This window comes from Panulirus ornatus, chromosome 12 (assembly GCF_036320965.1).
Source record: "Panulirus ornatus isolate Po-2019 chromosome 12, ASM3632096v1, whole genome shotgun sequence".
Lineage (NCBI taxonomy): Eukaryota > Metazoa > Arthropoda > Malacostraca > Decapoda > Palinuridae > Panulirus > Panulirus ornatus.
This window is the reverse complement of record NC_092235.1, coordinates 27,180,853-27,196,614: the sequence shown is the minus strand read 5'-3', so window position 1 is coordinate 27,196,614 and position 15,762 is coordinate 27,180,853. Positions and strand designations below refer to the sequence as shown.

Here is a 15,762-nt window from a genome sequence, read left to right as displayed (position 1 = left end):
AAGGGGGCCAAGTGAGGATATTCCCTCAAAGGCCCAGTCCTCTGTTCTTAACGTTAATGCGGGAATTGGCAAATAGTATGAAAGAAAGAATTATCTGGTATTGGATTATTGCTTTAGTGCCCAACTTTGCTACTACACCTATCTTACGTTATCATTTCATATTTGATCAACCCTCCTCACACCTCATATTTTCTTCAAACATTTCTTTTCAACACATTCACTGTTGCCACACATCCATACTGCACTGTCACCCATCCATACTGTACTGAAGGGACTACCATACCACCAAACATACCTCTCTGTACCCATAAAGATAGTGACCACTCTGTTCACACATTCTTCAATGTTCTAAAGACCTTTGCCCTCACTCACCATATGGTTCACTTCAGCTCCTGTGGTTTCATTTGTTGCCATATCCCCTCAGAATCATCTAAAGTAGTATACTTCAGGTAGGTTCTCTTCATTCAAACTCACAATCCAAAAAATATCCTTACTCTTTTCACTGCTAGACCTAATAACCTTGCATTTATTGATATTTACTTACAACTTACTCCATTCATGCACTCTCCCTGACTCAGACACCAGCTTTTGCAGTTTGTAATGTGGATCTGCCACCAGTGCCATGTATTAGTAAATTTCAACTGACTCCTAGGACACCCCCCAATATATTGAATATCTTCTGTAATACCCTTGTATTCACCTCCATCGCCACCCTATCCGTAAGCAAATTAAACAACCATGGTGACATCACACACCCAAGATGCAGACCTTCCCTCACCTGGAACCACTCACCTTCCTCTCTTCCTGCTTGCACATGTGCCTTACTATCCCAGTAGAAACTCTTCACAGCTTCTTGTAGCTGTCTTCTCAATGATATAATCATAAAACCTTACACTGAGCATCTCTATCAACCCTATCATACCTGTTACCAGACTCAAGATTAAACCATGAGTAAAAAGATGCCATGGCAAGGCTGTATCACTGGGAATACATTTATGTCAAAGAACTTATCACACCACAGGAGTCTGTCATTTCCCTGTTAATGGAAGTAGCATAGTCTTGGAGCTGCCATAAGTAGAAAAAGGGTCCTGGAGGTGACCTTTCACTTTTGTAGGATACAGATGTTTCATTCAACACAGTTTTTAGGAGTCTGTGATTTATTGCTAGTTTAGGTGTAGTGCTCACGACAAAGGTTTGTCTTTCCTGAGCTAAACTTCATTTTTGTATAGTAAGACCAAATCTGAGATTTAAGTCTTCCAGAATATCTTCTGTAGGTACCATTTTTCTCCCATTTCTCACCAGACAAATTCTCCAACGGATGGCAGACCGTCTTAACAGCCTGGTCAGTCAGGAGCAAGAACATCAACAACAGCATCAACAGAGACAAGAACAGCAGCATGGTGCTGGTAGCTCCATGGATAACCACATGCATAGTGAGTATGCCAGCTGACCGTATGTTGGGACTTCATTCATCCCTACACTATTTCAAACACCAATTTAGTACATCCCAGGTCTCTTCAGCATGATGCAATGAAGACACTAAACAGTTACTACCCATATTCTACTTTTTTGATATGATGAGTTGGCTTCTCATCTCTAGATATTTCTTACAAACTACATCATTTCAGTTCATCCTATCCCTTGCTCTCCTCACACCCTCCTGCTTGTTCAGGTCCCGAGGCTCAAAGCATCATTCACTTCATCTTTCTGCCTCTTCCTTAGTTTCTCCCTTCTCCTAGTTCCTTCCACTTATGGCATGTATACCTTCTTACTCATCCTTTCATCAGTATAACTCTCCATATCGTTCAAACCATAACGGTAACACTCATCAGTTCTCTCATTTATACCTCTCTTACCACTACGCCTCTCTCTCTTACCCTATTATTTCTTATTTGACCATTTATTGCATCCTTTGCTTCTGTATGTTTTATGTGATGCCATGTTTATGTATATCTGTGTTCTTACATACCTTGAACCTTGCAACTGTAGGATCCTTTGTATTGAGCTTCTGCAGTGTTCAGGAAGTCAGCCATGCCCACAGTTGTGAATGCAGATCAGGAAGTTTGATAATTTTGTGTGTTTGTCTTGGTAGGGAATGGAAAGGGCAGTTTATGAGTAGTGTTCATTGTCTTCATTTTCGAAATTACATCATGGGCAGAAGGGGTCTTGTGATATGTTGAATCGATATTTGTCTGGTTGAAGAGATCGGTATCCATTGTTTAAATGAGAAAGTTTTAACTTGTTTTGGTCTGTAGAGTGTCGTGTCAGATAGTTGTATTTCTGATAGGATGGAATTCAAGACTAAGTTAGAAGGTAGTTGTATATTGTTTGTTGAGCTGGTATACTTTTTGAATATATTCTATCAGTATAATATTTGCAGTGGGTTGGGATATTTATGAGTACAAGGAATTAAGATGTGAAGCTGGGATGAGCTCTATTCCTCTGGGAAGGTTGATGGTTAGTTATGAAGTGGCTGAACATTCAGGAGGATGAGAGTTTATGCATGTGAGGCATAGTTTATTGGAGTGGGTAAGGGTTTTTAAAAAACAGTGAGCATTTCTTTTTTATTGTTCAAAACTGGTGCCATGGAGTGCTCTGAGGGTGTTTAGTGTGTTTGTGGCCTCTTTGTGTGGAAGTGAATGTTGTGTTGGTGATATATGATGATTAGTGTAGTAACTTTATGATATATGTTACCTAGTGTGGTTGATATTGAGTGGGAGTAGTTGATTGTTCAGGGTAATATAAGGGTGTAGGTTGCATTCATGTCTGTTAGGTTTCAAGAGGGTGACAGTGGATGATGATGATTAGTATTTTCAGTGATACATGAACCTGAAAAAGAATCTTAAGTGAAGCCAGTGTATACTGATCATATACTAATACTTATTCTTATGGCTTGATATGTTTGATTTCCAGTGGATATCATTGATCTTTCCATCACTGATAAACAGTAGCACATACCATAATGAAAAAGTCTTATTTTTACTTCTTGCTTTACTAATTAGAAAGATTATTTACTGATTGAGCTCATTTTGATACGTAGTTTATATTGAGCATCCTTAAGGGGATGAAGTTCCATTCTAGGATACTTACAGGAACTCATCTTCCAGTTTTCTTGGCCTAACTGTATTTTCTGCATTTGGTAACAGGTTTTGACAATTGCATCCATAACATATGACTATGTACTTCTTATACTTGAGTTTTGATTTTTTTTGTTTATTTAATTTCTGTACATATGGAGTGATATTATTATATAAATAGATGATACAAATTTTCACATATAGGAAGACCTGATTAAAGACTGGAGTATTATGGTTTTATATGTAAAGGTTTGAGTCTTTTGGTTTAATTTCTTATAATTGTATTTCTAGATTTTTTTTGTTTATGTCTGTAGATATGGCTGTTTTCTTTCAGATTTGCGGTTGTTGGTTCGACTGGCATTACATCTTATATATCAACTACTTAACTTCATCTGCAACCGAGACGTGTATGTTTTGCTCCCATGTTTGTATAACCCATATTTCCAGGCATGCTATATATAGAGAATTTGTAAATATGGTGCTAGAACACTTACATAAAACTTTTATTGGATTCTGCTTTTTTGTGTTAAATATGAACACTTGTAAAGATATGTACAGTAGTTATGAGATAAAGTAATCATAGATTTTCTTTATAAGTAATTATTCTGCGACATATGAAAAGGTTAGAAAGGACTTTTGCTCTGCTTCTTGAAGAGGAATTTTTTGATTAAAACATTCTAAATGGAGCAAGAAAGAAAGGAAATGTTACGAATTGTTTACGAAATGGTTTTAGCTGAAAACTATGCTCATGTTGGAATTGATTCCCGTGTGGGCATTTACAATTTTCTTTCATAAAATAATATGGCCATCCTGTAAGTATGTTTGCTAACAGTTTCAAAAATTAAGTGAAGATAATGGTTGCTTGGATACTGTAAGACTGTTTGTTCTGGAAAGAGTCGATATTTTCTTTAATCTGGAAATAGTGTATGTTGATTACTCACGGTTGCTTGAGTAGTCTTTGAGTAGTAACTGGTGATATGAAGGTAGATCAGTTGTGAAAATTAGGTATGTGGATGATATCTCCTGAGATGAAGTGTGAGTGATTCCAGTTGGAAAGAGTACACAAGAAAGTGGCAGAGAATCAAGAGAAAGATACAAGACCTAAAAAGGAGTGTAATTGAAGGACGTTGTGAGAGAGTATTGGTGAACATCAGAGAACAAAAAAGTCTTGGAAAGTAAATAGTGTGGGGAGAACAATAGAATAAATGGGAGTGACAATGAGGGGACCAGATGAAGTGGTAACAAGCAAAGAAAGATATTGAGTGTGTATTTTGAAGGACTTGATTATGCTAGGTGATGGAATGTTCGATTTTGGATGATTAAGTTATTTTACAAAAATATGAAAGATTATTATCATATCGAGATTAGAGGAGTAAGTGGGGTAATTGACCATGGGACTAAGCCTAAACTGTTACTACATTTCATGCTGATTGAATATATTTTCATCAAATGTAACACTTCCTTTTCTTTATTTATCAGATTTTTTTTTTTTGTATGTTGAAGGATCCACTCATGAACAAAAGTCCACATCGAGGCCAGACTGTAATTGGAATAAAGAGAATTATGAAGCAGAAAAAGAAAAGACATAGGAAAGTATTTATGAATTTTTGAGGATGTGAAAGATCTGTCATTTGAAATGTACCAAGTCATAGGTACTGGGAAAGACATGAGAATGTAGAGTTCCAAATCTTCGACATGTAGGGAAAGAAGCAGATATCAAAACGGCCCACCCTTGAGTTTACATGAGAAAGACAGACAACAGGAGGCCTGATTGACCCACAACTGGGTTGTCTAGTAAAAAGAAAAAAAAAGGAGTTTAACTTGACAAGAAAATGTAATTCCACTGCCGGTTTTTAGGTTATCACTGACTCCTCGCTGCTGCACTTTTGCCTTCTAGTGTCCCTGTTTTCATTTATAGTTCATTTTTGGCCACCCAGTTATCACATGATGCAGCAGCCTGCCGATTGTTGTGTGGTCTAGCTAGTGGTGGGGGCACACAAGTGGCCAGCTCTCAGGAGCAAACACCAGAGTATTACCTATTGAGGAGGGAAAGTGAACCTACATTGCAGCATAGGGCAAGGTGGTCAAGCTTAGAAGTTATCCTGGGACAGTTTGTAAGTCGGACTGCTTTCGACTTAACTCTTTCATCTAAGGATACAGAGCTGGAACCACTCCAAATGTGAGAACAGTACTCCAAATAAGGATGAATCTATCCCTTATATAAACAGAGCAACTGTCCAGAAGAGAAGTTTCGACATCTAGTTTCTTAGAGGCAGACACACAGTTTCGTAGAGGCAGACTTAGCTTTTCCTGTAATGTAGAGTTTTCAGGAAATAGTGGATGTTACATTAATACAAGTATGTTTATTGAGTCAAGAGGTGGAATTACAGAACTGTCAAAGGAGAGGCGAGAGTTGTGAGGAGTTATTGATAGAGTGATGGGTAGAAATTGAGTCTTGGAGGCATTAAACTTAACAAGATTTTGTGTACCCCACTGAGATATCCTGTCAAAGCCTGAGTTTATTAAGGAGGCTGTGTCAAGACAAGATGCAGATTGAGTGAGAGAAGAACAAGCATATGAGTGTATTGGATTATTTGTGGAGAGAAAATCATTGAAAAAAAGAGGAAAAGTGTAAGGGACAGGACAGAACCTTGAAGGACACCGCTACTGATGGAGAAAAAGGGGTAGGCTGATCCATCAACAACCACAGAGATAGATCAGCCAGAGAGGAAGGATCAAAGTGTGGAAGGGAAACCAGAAGAGGGGAGCTTAGAGATGAGACCCCAATGCCACACCCTGTCAAAAGCCATATATATGTCAAGGGCAACTACACGTGACTCCCCAAAATCTTTCAGGGATGATGACCAGACACTAGTAAGATAGGAAAGAATATCACCAGTGGATCTCACCTTATGAAAGCCATACTGGTGATCAGGTCAGAGAGAAGACTGTGATTTTCAAGGCCAGAAAAACCTATCTGTTGATGGTGAGGAGAGGTTATCGCTCTTACTTTGAATAAAGAAATGCTTCATCTCACGGATAATGCCTGCAATGATTATGGGAGTGATAAAAGCTGAATGGGAGCCAGAGGTAGGAGAGTTTTTCCAAGTCCACTATGCCCGATCCCTTGTCTGAATGGCCTCAGAACAGGAACTGTTTAACCATGGATTGGATGAAGTCATCTTGGAGGAAGAGGGGATAAATGCTTCCATTCCCGCAAGAATAACATCTGCTATGTGTTTGGCGGAGACATTATTCATACTTATGCTTCTTAAGATTGATAAGGATTAGGTTCTTATCATTTCCTTCAGCATTAATTAGGCATTTATATAGTATGTTCACAATAATCAGTGTCTGGTCCTGAATGAAGATGAATGATTTCAGCATAGCTTTTAATATGTTTATTAGACAGGGTGGCAGGAATCTTGCTTCAAAGGGCTATTTCATAGTATATTGTGGAGGAGGTTTGAGTTGGTTGATGTCTGAAGATGATATAGATCTGGTGGCTACCTCAACAGAGAAACTCTTAAAGCTTGTGACAAAGTTTAGGAAAATGTGTAAAAGGAAAAAGTTGAGACTAAATGTGGATGAAAGTAAGAAGGGTTTGGGTGTAAATTTAAATGGGGATGACCTTGGGGAAATGAAGTGCTTAATGCTCCTGAGAATGGACTTAATGAAGTGAGTATAAGGTTGGTAGAGGTAACCAGGGTCTTGAGTGCATTGTGGAGTGTTTAGATGTTATATCTATTAAGGCAAAGCTTGGTATATTTGAAGGTATAGTAGTCCCACAAGTGTTGTATAGATGTGTCTTGGACATTAAATGCAAAAAGGAAGATGGACATGTTCAAAATTAATTGCCTGAGGATGATTTGTGGTTTGAAGCTGGTTTATTAATTAGAGATTGACTTTCCAAATGGGAGAAAGGCGATGATAAGTGCAGTCTGATTGAGAGAGCTGTCTAGACTGTGTTGAAATGGTTTGGACGCTTAAAAAAGATGAGCAAAGAAAGACTGACAAAGAGAATTGGTGTATTAGCAGTAGGGGTAAGGGAGAGCAAGAGAAAGATAGTAGGATGAAGTGAAGGAGGCTTTAGGGGATTAGGGCCTGAACATTCAAGAGGATTAGAGGTGTGCATGGGACAGATTGAATTGTATCAATGTTGTATTTGGAAATGATGTACTTTCAGTGGGCTGAACCTGGGCATGTGAAACAGTCAAGTTTAACTGTGGGATACTAAGCAGGCTTTGTCTCTAAATGGTTGTTTTTAATGCATGACTGTAGTTTACAAATGTGGCTGTTGTTCATGTGTTCCATATGCTGCCACACTACATCAGAAGAGTAAGTTGAGCAAAACAAATAACAAAGTGAAAGAAACAATAAGTAAATTAAAAAGACCCCCATGGAATATACTTAAAATGTACCAGATGAAATTGTATGAGAGCCCAGTCACTTGATATTAAAGACTTGCCAAGCTTGGGCAGAGACAACTTGAAAAGAACATCACGTAAATTGGCTAAAAATGGTTTTATATGAACCTAAGATTCCATACAGTGTACTTGTCTGGTAGAGAATGTTAGGATTGTTAAACAAGTGGTATGTGTGGTGAATGCTTTGCTTTTCAGCCATATTGCAAAAACTTGAAGGTATTCATATATAAGTTTAAGTTTTGTGTTGTTTCCAGTGTTGATGTATGGATTTTTTGCTTTCTTTACTTTCAGGGAAGAGAGTTTAAACGATTAGGAGAGGTGAGCTCTTTGGAAAAAATATCAAAGAGGAAGGAATAATTCCATCTAAAGAATGAATGTTTCCATTATGTTTTTCAGTCCATATGGAGACTTTACTGCTTCAGGAGGCTAACGAAGAAAACTCATTTGAATCTCATTGTTTTTAGACTGCTCAAAACTGACCATTCCAATAGGATACTGTTATTATATTAGATTTGGTTTGAGGTGATATCTTTTCATATTTGTGTTGCTATACTGAAGTGTTGATATTTTTCATTATTTTTAGATCATATGAAGAGCGACCCATATCCCGCCTCCCAAATCCTTTCCGAGTTGAAGAAACAGGTGATGCCCTTGATGGGGTAGGTATAGGCTTAGGCCTTCCTTCTCCAAATCTTGGTGGTGTAGGTATAGGCCTTGGCCTTCCTTCTCCAGTGGCATTGGACTTTGAACCAGGTCTCCATAATCTAACCACTTTACTTGAAACTGTACGCATGGCTAGTGAAGAATTAAGAAATGATAGTGCTGGAGATGGAGCTGGAGAAACTACTCCAGTACAGGAGAGCACAAGACCTATTACAAATGTCCCAAGAAGGCTTACAGATTTCTTGAGACGATCAGGAAACTTGGCACAGCAGCAAGATGTAAGTGCAGAGCCTGAAAGGACTAGGAGTGTTGGTTCCCACAACAGCTCTTCACGGCCTCAACTTGTGATCCCTCGCATCACCCTAAGTGATCCTAGTGGTAGTGAGAGTCAAGTAGAAGAAGAAAATTCACCTTCTATTCCTGCATCTGGACTTCCTCATAATGACCAGGCAGAATTTGGCCTTAGATCATTATCAGGCATACCCCTGCGGCTCCTTGGTCGACAGTATGCTGTTGATCGACGGAGTCCAGACTCTGAAGATTCTCCTGGTCCCCCAGATGGAGCTCAAGATGGGCCAGGCCACCCGCCAGACCCACCAGTTCCCCAAAGAGGCCACTTAACTCCTCATGATGTTGGACTTCCCAGAGGGCCCGGTTCAGAGATGCTCCTCCGTCCTAATCTTCAGCGTGCACCACCTGACCGAGCAGCAGAGAGGGAAGCAGACAACTTCTTCAGTAGACCATATTTTACAGCACATTTTGGAGCATCAAGATGTATTTCAGGTAAAGGAATAGTTGAGCTTAAAGGCTGAAGTAACTATTGTAGCCCAAAAATTATCATCTCTTGTAACTGTGTCTTGCACACTGTCAATGGATGTAAAGTCAGTTAGTTTTTACATACTGTAACTTTGTATAAAGAAAATCCATACAAGGGTATAACTACAGCATTTGTTGATTTGGAAAAGGCTTGAATTTAGATTGATTTGGAAGGGGCATGAAATAGATGAAATAGATATGAGAGGAAAGTAAGTAGATGTTGGATAAGAAATGACTTTGGATTAATTAAATGCTTTGTCATTAGATTTAAGTAAGGTAAGGATTGAATTATATGATTTTGGTTTTGAAGGTTTCATTACATTGATTAAGTGGAAAAAGAATGATGAAGACTAGCAATTACAGTGTACAGAAAAAAGGGTTGGATTTTGATAAAAGTTAGTGATGCAAAAGGTGGATAGTTTGACAAATTAAGGTTGGTAGGCAGTTGTAAAAAGTGATAAATAGTATATGTACATTTAGTCAGAAGTTCTTTTAGTTAATGATTGTTCCATATGTTATTTGCCATCAATTTTTAGAATATTATGATGTTCTATGTTGATTTTTTTTTGGTACTGTATATTACCATAAAACTTTCTTCCATCCATGATTAGTATATTATGTAACTGATCAATTATTTGTAGTATTTGTCAATGTAATTTGGTTGCCTTTAACATAACACTTATAGGTTCCAGTACATTATATAGAAATTTGAATCTAAATGCCATGTTCTGACATGCTGATTTGTTCTGAAACTCAATGGAGTCTTCATATTAATGATAATGAAGGAATGATATTAGTGCTTTGTTATTTACTCAATATTTATTGAATATTTAATTGATATTTTTCCTTAATTTGTTAATTTTACTCCAGGTTCTGTGGTTACATGTCGTATCCAAGCTTGGGATTTTCCACACAATCGCATCCCAGATATATCTGATGGTAAATGAAATTTGTCATTTTTATAATAGTATTTCCTTCCTCCTTCATGGAATATACAGTGAAATATTAATTATTAGAATAAGATATCATTAAACACCCATTAAGCAAAATGAAACATAAGAAAATAGCTGTTCTCTTCTAACATAATTAATTAAGTTATTAAGAGCTCACTAATTATAAGATAACAGTGTAATTTTGTCATTTATTCAACCAGTTAGTCGAAAGCAGGCTCAGGTGAAATTTAGGGTTTATATTTCACTTGTTTAGTTTTGCAAATTTGCTCTTGCTTCACAATTTTCCTATTTTAGACATTTCCTATTTTAGCTGCTTAGGCTTTTAGTTTTTCAGGTTTGTTAATTCTCACTAGATTTGCTGTTTAGCTCCATCCTTCAATTAAAGCTAAGAACCATCTTAACTGATCTGATTATGATTCTAATGTGGCTTTGCTTTGTTAGAGAATAGGAATTACTCCTTATGAATTTTTTTTATACATATTCGCCATTCCCCACATTAGTGAGGTATTGTCAAGAACAGAAAGAAGACTGAGGAAAAAAATCCCCACTTGACCCTCTTCTCTGTTCCTTCTTTTAGAAAAGTAAAAACTGGAGGGGAGACTATCCAGTCTCCTACTCCCACCCTTTTTGGTCGCCTTTTACGACACGTAGGGAATATATGGGAAGTATTCTTTCTCCTGTATCCCCAGGGATATTTATATATTATAGTGACAAGTGGGGAAAGCCAGTGTTCCCTGCCAGAAAGACAGTGAGTTAGAATGTCCAAACACCATTATATTCAAGAAAACATTTCTCCTGCTCTTGGGACATCACTTTGGAGAGAAGATATTTTCAATGTTCATACTTAAAATTTTACTATAATTACAGCCACAGCAGTTTAGTGGATCAGCTAAAAAGGCTAGAATGCTATAAGATACTTTTAGTATATAGAACTGCATTAAATGCTTTAGATTGACCATATAAAAATGTGTGTTTGTGTGAATAGTTGCAGGTGTTATCCTGTGGCTTTATTGCAGAATTATGGGTCCTTTATGCAACATTAAGCTTACCATATGCCATACTATTTGATTACAGATTATCATGATTTGGTAATGATTTTTCCAGATAATGGATGTCATATATAGCTCCAATAAAATTTTGGTTGAACCTGATTTGAACAAAGCTATCAGTTTATCTGTGAATCATGAATTTGTGAAGAACTATTTGTTTAATGCTATCAAGCTCTTGCTGATTATCAGTGAATAAACATTGATTTAGTTTTTACCCTACAATTTACTTCATTTCTGATGAACATGATTTTTTCAAACTAACAGACTTTTGAGATTATTGTAAACATGAAAAAAAAATGATAGTTACAGCTGAAACTAAAATATTGGCATACACATCAACATTGACTATATTGTTAGCTTATTTATTTCAGCATAGCAAATCCCATTCCAGGTGTTGCAAATGTGGTAGTGGGAAAGTGCAAGATCCATAATGATGCTAGTGTTGACATATCTGCTGATGGCACCATGTTAGCTGCCTTAGTCCCTGAAAGTCAGGCTATGACTATGGTTGGTAGGTATTCACGTATGGATAGGGAGATGTGGCTTCAGTGCATTACACATAACAGCCAGAGAACAGATGTGAGCAAATATGGTCTTTCTTTGTCTCTTCCTGGTGCTTCCTCACTGACATAGGAAATGGCAATCAAGTATGATGATAATAATAATGAAATATATTTTGTCATATGTATTCACCATTTTCTGCATTAGCAAGGTAGCCATGTGTGGCGGGGTGGCAATGGGAATGAATAAAGGCAGACAGTATGAATTATGTACATGTGTATATATGTATATGTCTGTGTGTGTATATATATGTATACGTTGAGATGTATAGATATGTATATATGCGTGTGTGGACGTGTATGTTTCCTTTCGCTACCTCGCTAACGTGGGAGACAGCGACAAAGCAAAATAATAAAAAAATGGTATATAAAGTCACAGCTGCTCACATCCATTTTCTAGCTGTCATGTGCAGTGCACCAAAACCACAGCTCCCTATCCACAACCAGGCTAAACAGATTTCCATAGTGTACCCTGGATGCTTCACATGCCCTGGTTCAGTTCATCAACAGAATGTTGACCCCAGTATACCACATTATTCCAATGCACTCTATCCCTTGCATGTTTTTCACCCTCTTGCATATGCAGGCCTCAGTCACAGAATCTTTTTCACTCCACTCTTCCTTCTGCACTTTGGTCTCCCTGTTTCCCATGTCAACCTTTTTTTTTTTTTTTTTTTTTTTTTTTTTTTATACTTTGTCGCTGTCTCCTGCGTTTGCGAGGTAGCGCAAGGAAACAGACGAAAGAAATGCCCCCCCCCCCCCACACACATGTACATACACACGTCCACACACGCAAATATACATACCTACACAGCTTTCCATGGTTTACCCCAGACGCTTCACATGCCTTGATTCAATCCACTGACAGCACGTCAACCCCTGTATACCACATCGCTCCAATTCACTCTATTCCTTGCCCTCCTTTCACCCTCCTGCATGTTCAGGCCCCGATCACACAAAATCTTTTTCACTCCATCTTTCCACCTCCAATTTGGTCTCCCTCTTCTCCTCGTTCCCTCCACCTCCGACACATATATCTTCTTGGTCAATCTTTCCTCACTCATTCTCTCCATGTGCCCAAACCATTTCAAAACTCCCTCTTCTGCTCTCTCAACCACGCTCTTTTTATTTCCACACATCTCTCTTACCCTTACGTTACTTACTCGATCAAACCACCTCACACCACACATTGTCCTCAAACATCTCATTTCCAGCACATCCATCCTCCTGCGCACAACTCTATCCATAGCCCACGCCTCGCAACCATACAGCATTGTTGGAACCACTATTCCTTCAAACATACCCATTTTTGCTTTCCGAGATAATGTTCTCGACTTCCACACATTTTTCAAGGCTCCCAAAATTTTCGCCCCCTCCCCCACCCTATGATCCACTTCCGCTTCCATGGTTCCATCCGCTGACAGATCCACTCCCAGATATCTAAAACACTTCACTTCCTCCAGTTTTTCTCCATTCAAACTCACCTCCCAATTGACTTGACCCTCAACCCTACTGTACCTAATAACCTTGCTCTTATTCACATTTACTCTTAACTTTCTTCTTCCACACACTTTACCAAACTCAGTCACCAGCTTCTGCAGTTTCTCACATGAATCAGCCACCAGCGCTGTATCATCAGCGAACAACAATTGACTCACTTCCCAAGCTCTCTCATCCCCCACAGACTTCATACTTGCCCCTCTTTCCAGGACTCTTGCATTTACCTCCCTAACAACCCCATCCATAAACAAATTAAACAACCATGGAGACATCACACACCCCTGCCGCAAACCTACATTCACTGAGAACCAATCACTTTCCTCTCTTCCTACACGTACACATGCCTTACATCCTCGATAAAAACTTTTCACTGCTTCTAACAACTTGCCTCCCACACCATATATTCTTAATACCTTCCACAGAGCATCTCTATTAACTCTATCATATGCCTTCTCCAGATCCATAAATGCTACATACAAATCCATTTGCTTTTCTATCCTGTCAACCTATCCTGACTTATTTTCTCCACATATCCAAACCATTTCAGCGCACCCTCCTCTGCTCTCTCAATCACACTGTTTTTATTACCATGCTTATTTCTTACACTTTCGTTACTTACTTAGTTAAACCACCTGACATATTGTTCTCAGATGTTTAATTTCCAACACATCCACCCTCCTCTGCACAGCCCTATCTATATCCCTTGTCTCACATCCGGATGATATTATTAGGACTACTATACATTCAAACATTTTTGCCTTTCCAGAACCTTCAGCCCTTCACCCTTCCTATAACTCAATTTTGCTTCCATGGTTCCTTTCCATGCCACGATCATTCCCAGATATCCAGGTATCTAAAACACTTCACTTCACCTGACTTTTCTCCATTCAAATTCACACCCCAACTAATCAGTCCTTCAACCCCACTAAACCTAATAGCCTTGATTTTATTCACATTTACTCTTAACTACCTTCTTTCATACACTCTTCCAGGCTCACTCACCATCTGCAGTTTTTCAATGAAATCTGTCACCAGTGATGTACCATAAGCAAACAACCACAGACTCACTTCCTAGACCGTTTCATCCTCTGCAGGCTGCAAACTCATCCCTCTCTCTAAGACTCTTGCCTTTACCTCCCTCACTAACCTATCTATTAACAAATTAAACAAACATGTTAACATCATAAAACCCTGTCGTAGACCAACCTTCACTTGAAACCATTCACCATCCCTTGATAAAAACTTCTCTGCTACTAGCAGCTTTCCTCCCCAATTATAGCCTCTGCTGCCTCATTATTTACTTTGTCATTCAAATCACTAAATCAGTAATACTCAGTGTCTTGTATCAAAACTGCTTACACACTGCATTTTCTTAATACCTTCCACTTGTCATCTGTATCAACTCTTTCAACCCTATGTAGGTGTGATATGATTTATAAGTTTTCTCAATAAATTATCAGGGTCTTTCTGTGTATCTGAATTGTAATTTTCATGGTCATCAATACTGTAACCTAACCTCATGAAGAGCTGCTGGCATCTCAGGAATTTTCTACTTGATCTTATGTTTTATAATCTTGAGAGATTGTTTCATAAAAAAGAAAAAATCCTAGGTGAACCCTCTTTTGCCAAAATAATGGTTTGCATGTGTATTTATAAAAGAATTTATTTGAATAATAACCTATACTTTACATGTTTTATGTTCTATCCAGTACTTGAGAAACACTGCAGCCTGTGTATATAATAAGTAATTGACTTCCACCATAAAAGTAGACCATCTTTTCCATTTCATTGTGATCATTATTTTCACTGACTTAATTGCATGATTAGGAAGTGGGTTTTATAGAGACTGTTTCAGAGCTTTGACATAACCAGCTAAGACAAATTTTTATTTTTACCTTCACCATTGTTCATTTTACTCAGGACAGTTGTTGTGTATTACCTGCAACAGAGAAGGCTGGACTTGGCTTAACACCAGATGCTAGCATTGTTTACAATTTTTGTTGGTCACTAACAACCAGTTTTCCTTTTCTGGCTGTAATTGCTCTAACTGATTAGAAAGAATTCTATTCATGGATCTCTTGCATGTCATAGAAGCATTTAAGAGGTACAGAAGTGTAAGGTTAGAACTTATCACTTTTTAAAGTAATTACAAAAAAAGACAAAAGAGGATATTCCCTTGAAGGCTCATTGTTATGAATGAAAAAAATTAAGTTGAAAAACCTTTCCTCTTACTGTTTTTTTTATATCAGAATTTGGTCTGAGTCCCATCCTGTCTAGTTTCAGAAAAGGTTTACTCAATACATGCATGTGCATTTTTTCCAAAAAATTCATGAGTATCTCTTTTGACGGTTTCCAGGAGTCTATAGCTTAGAAGATCGTTCTCTAGGTCAACTCTTATACAGCTACATCTTCGCACCAAACACCATATGTGTTAGTCTTTCTCCAATGGCACGACACTTGGTGGTCGGGTTTGCTTCAAACATGCCACGGCTTGTTCCACATTTTGTTACAAAACAGGCAAGTGGATATTCATTTTGGTCTTAAGTTTACTCCATATACTGTGGCTCTGTCATTTAAAAAGTTCAGTACCATAATAAAAGGATGGTTGAAAAACCTAGGGAGAATACATGTGGTTAGTTATAGGTACATGAAAATGTGTTTACCAAAGAGTGGTGAGTGGAAGGGACTGTAGTAAAAGAAGAGGGAATTTGTACCAT

At 38.0% G+C, this 15,762-nt stretch overlaps 1 protein-coding gene across 1 annotated transcript in view; it reads left to right on the top strand.

Annotated features, from left to right (window-relative positions):
- The window catches only part of LOC139751937 (uncharacterized), an 82,802-nt gene that overhangs the window by 62,469 nt on the left and 4,571 nt on the right, over nucleotides 1–15,762 (top strand). Inside the window, exons 22-27 of the mRNA XM_071667640.1 lie at nucleotides 1,303–1,433; nucleotides 3,412–3,484; nucleotides 8,088–8,950; nucleotides 9,854–9,922; nucleotides 11,377–11,496; nucleotides 15,402–15,562. Of these exons, the coding sequence (XP_071523741.1) occupies nucleotides 1,303–1,433; nucleotides 3,412–3,484; nucleotides 8,088–8,950; nucleotides 9,854–9,922; nucleotides 11,377–11,496; nucleotides 15,402–15,562 (1,417 nt within the window). The remainder of the gene's footprint in view (nucleotides 1–1,302; nucleotides 1,434–3,411; nucleotides 3,485–8,087; nucleotides 8,951–9,853; nucleotides 9,923–11,376; nucleotides 11,497–15,401; nucleotides 15,563–15,762) is intronic.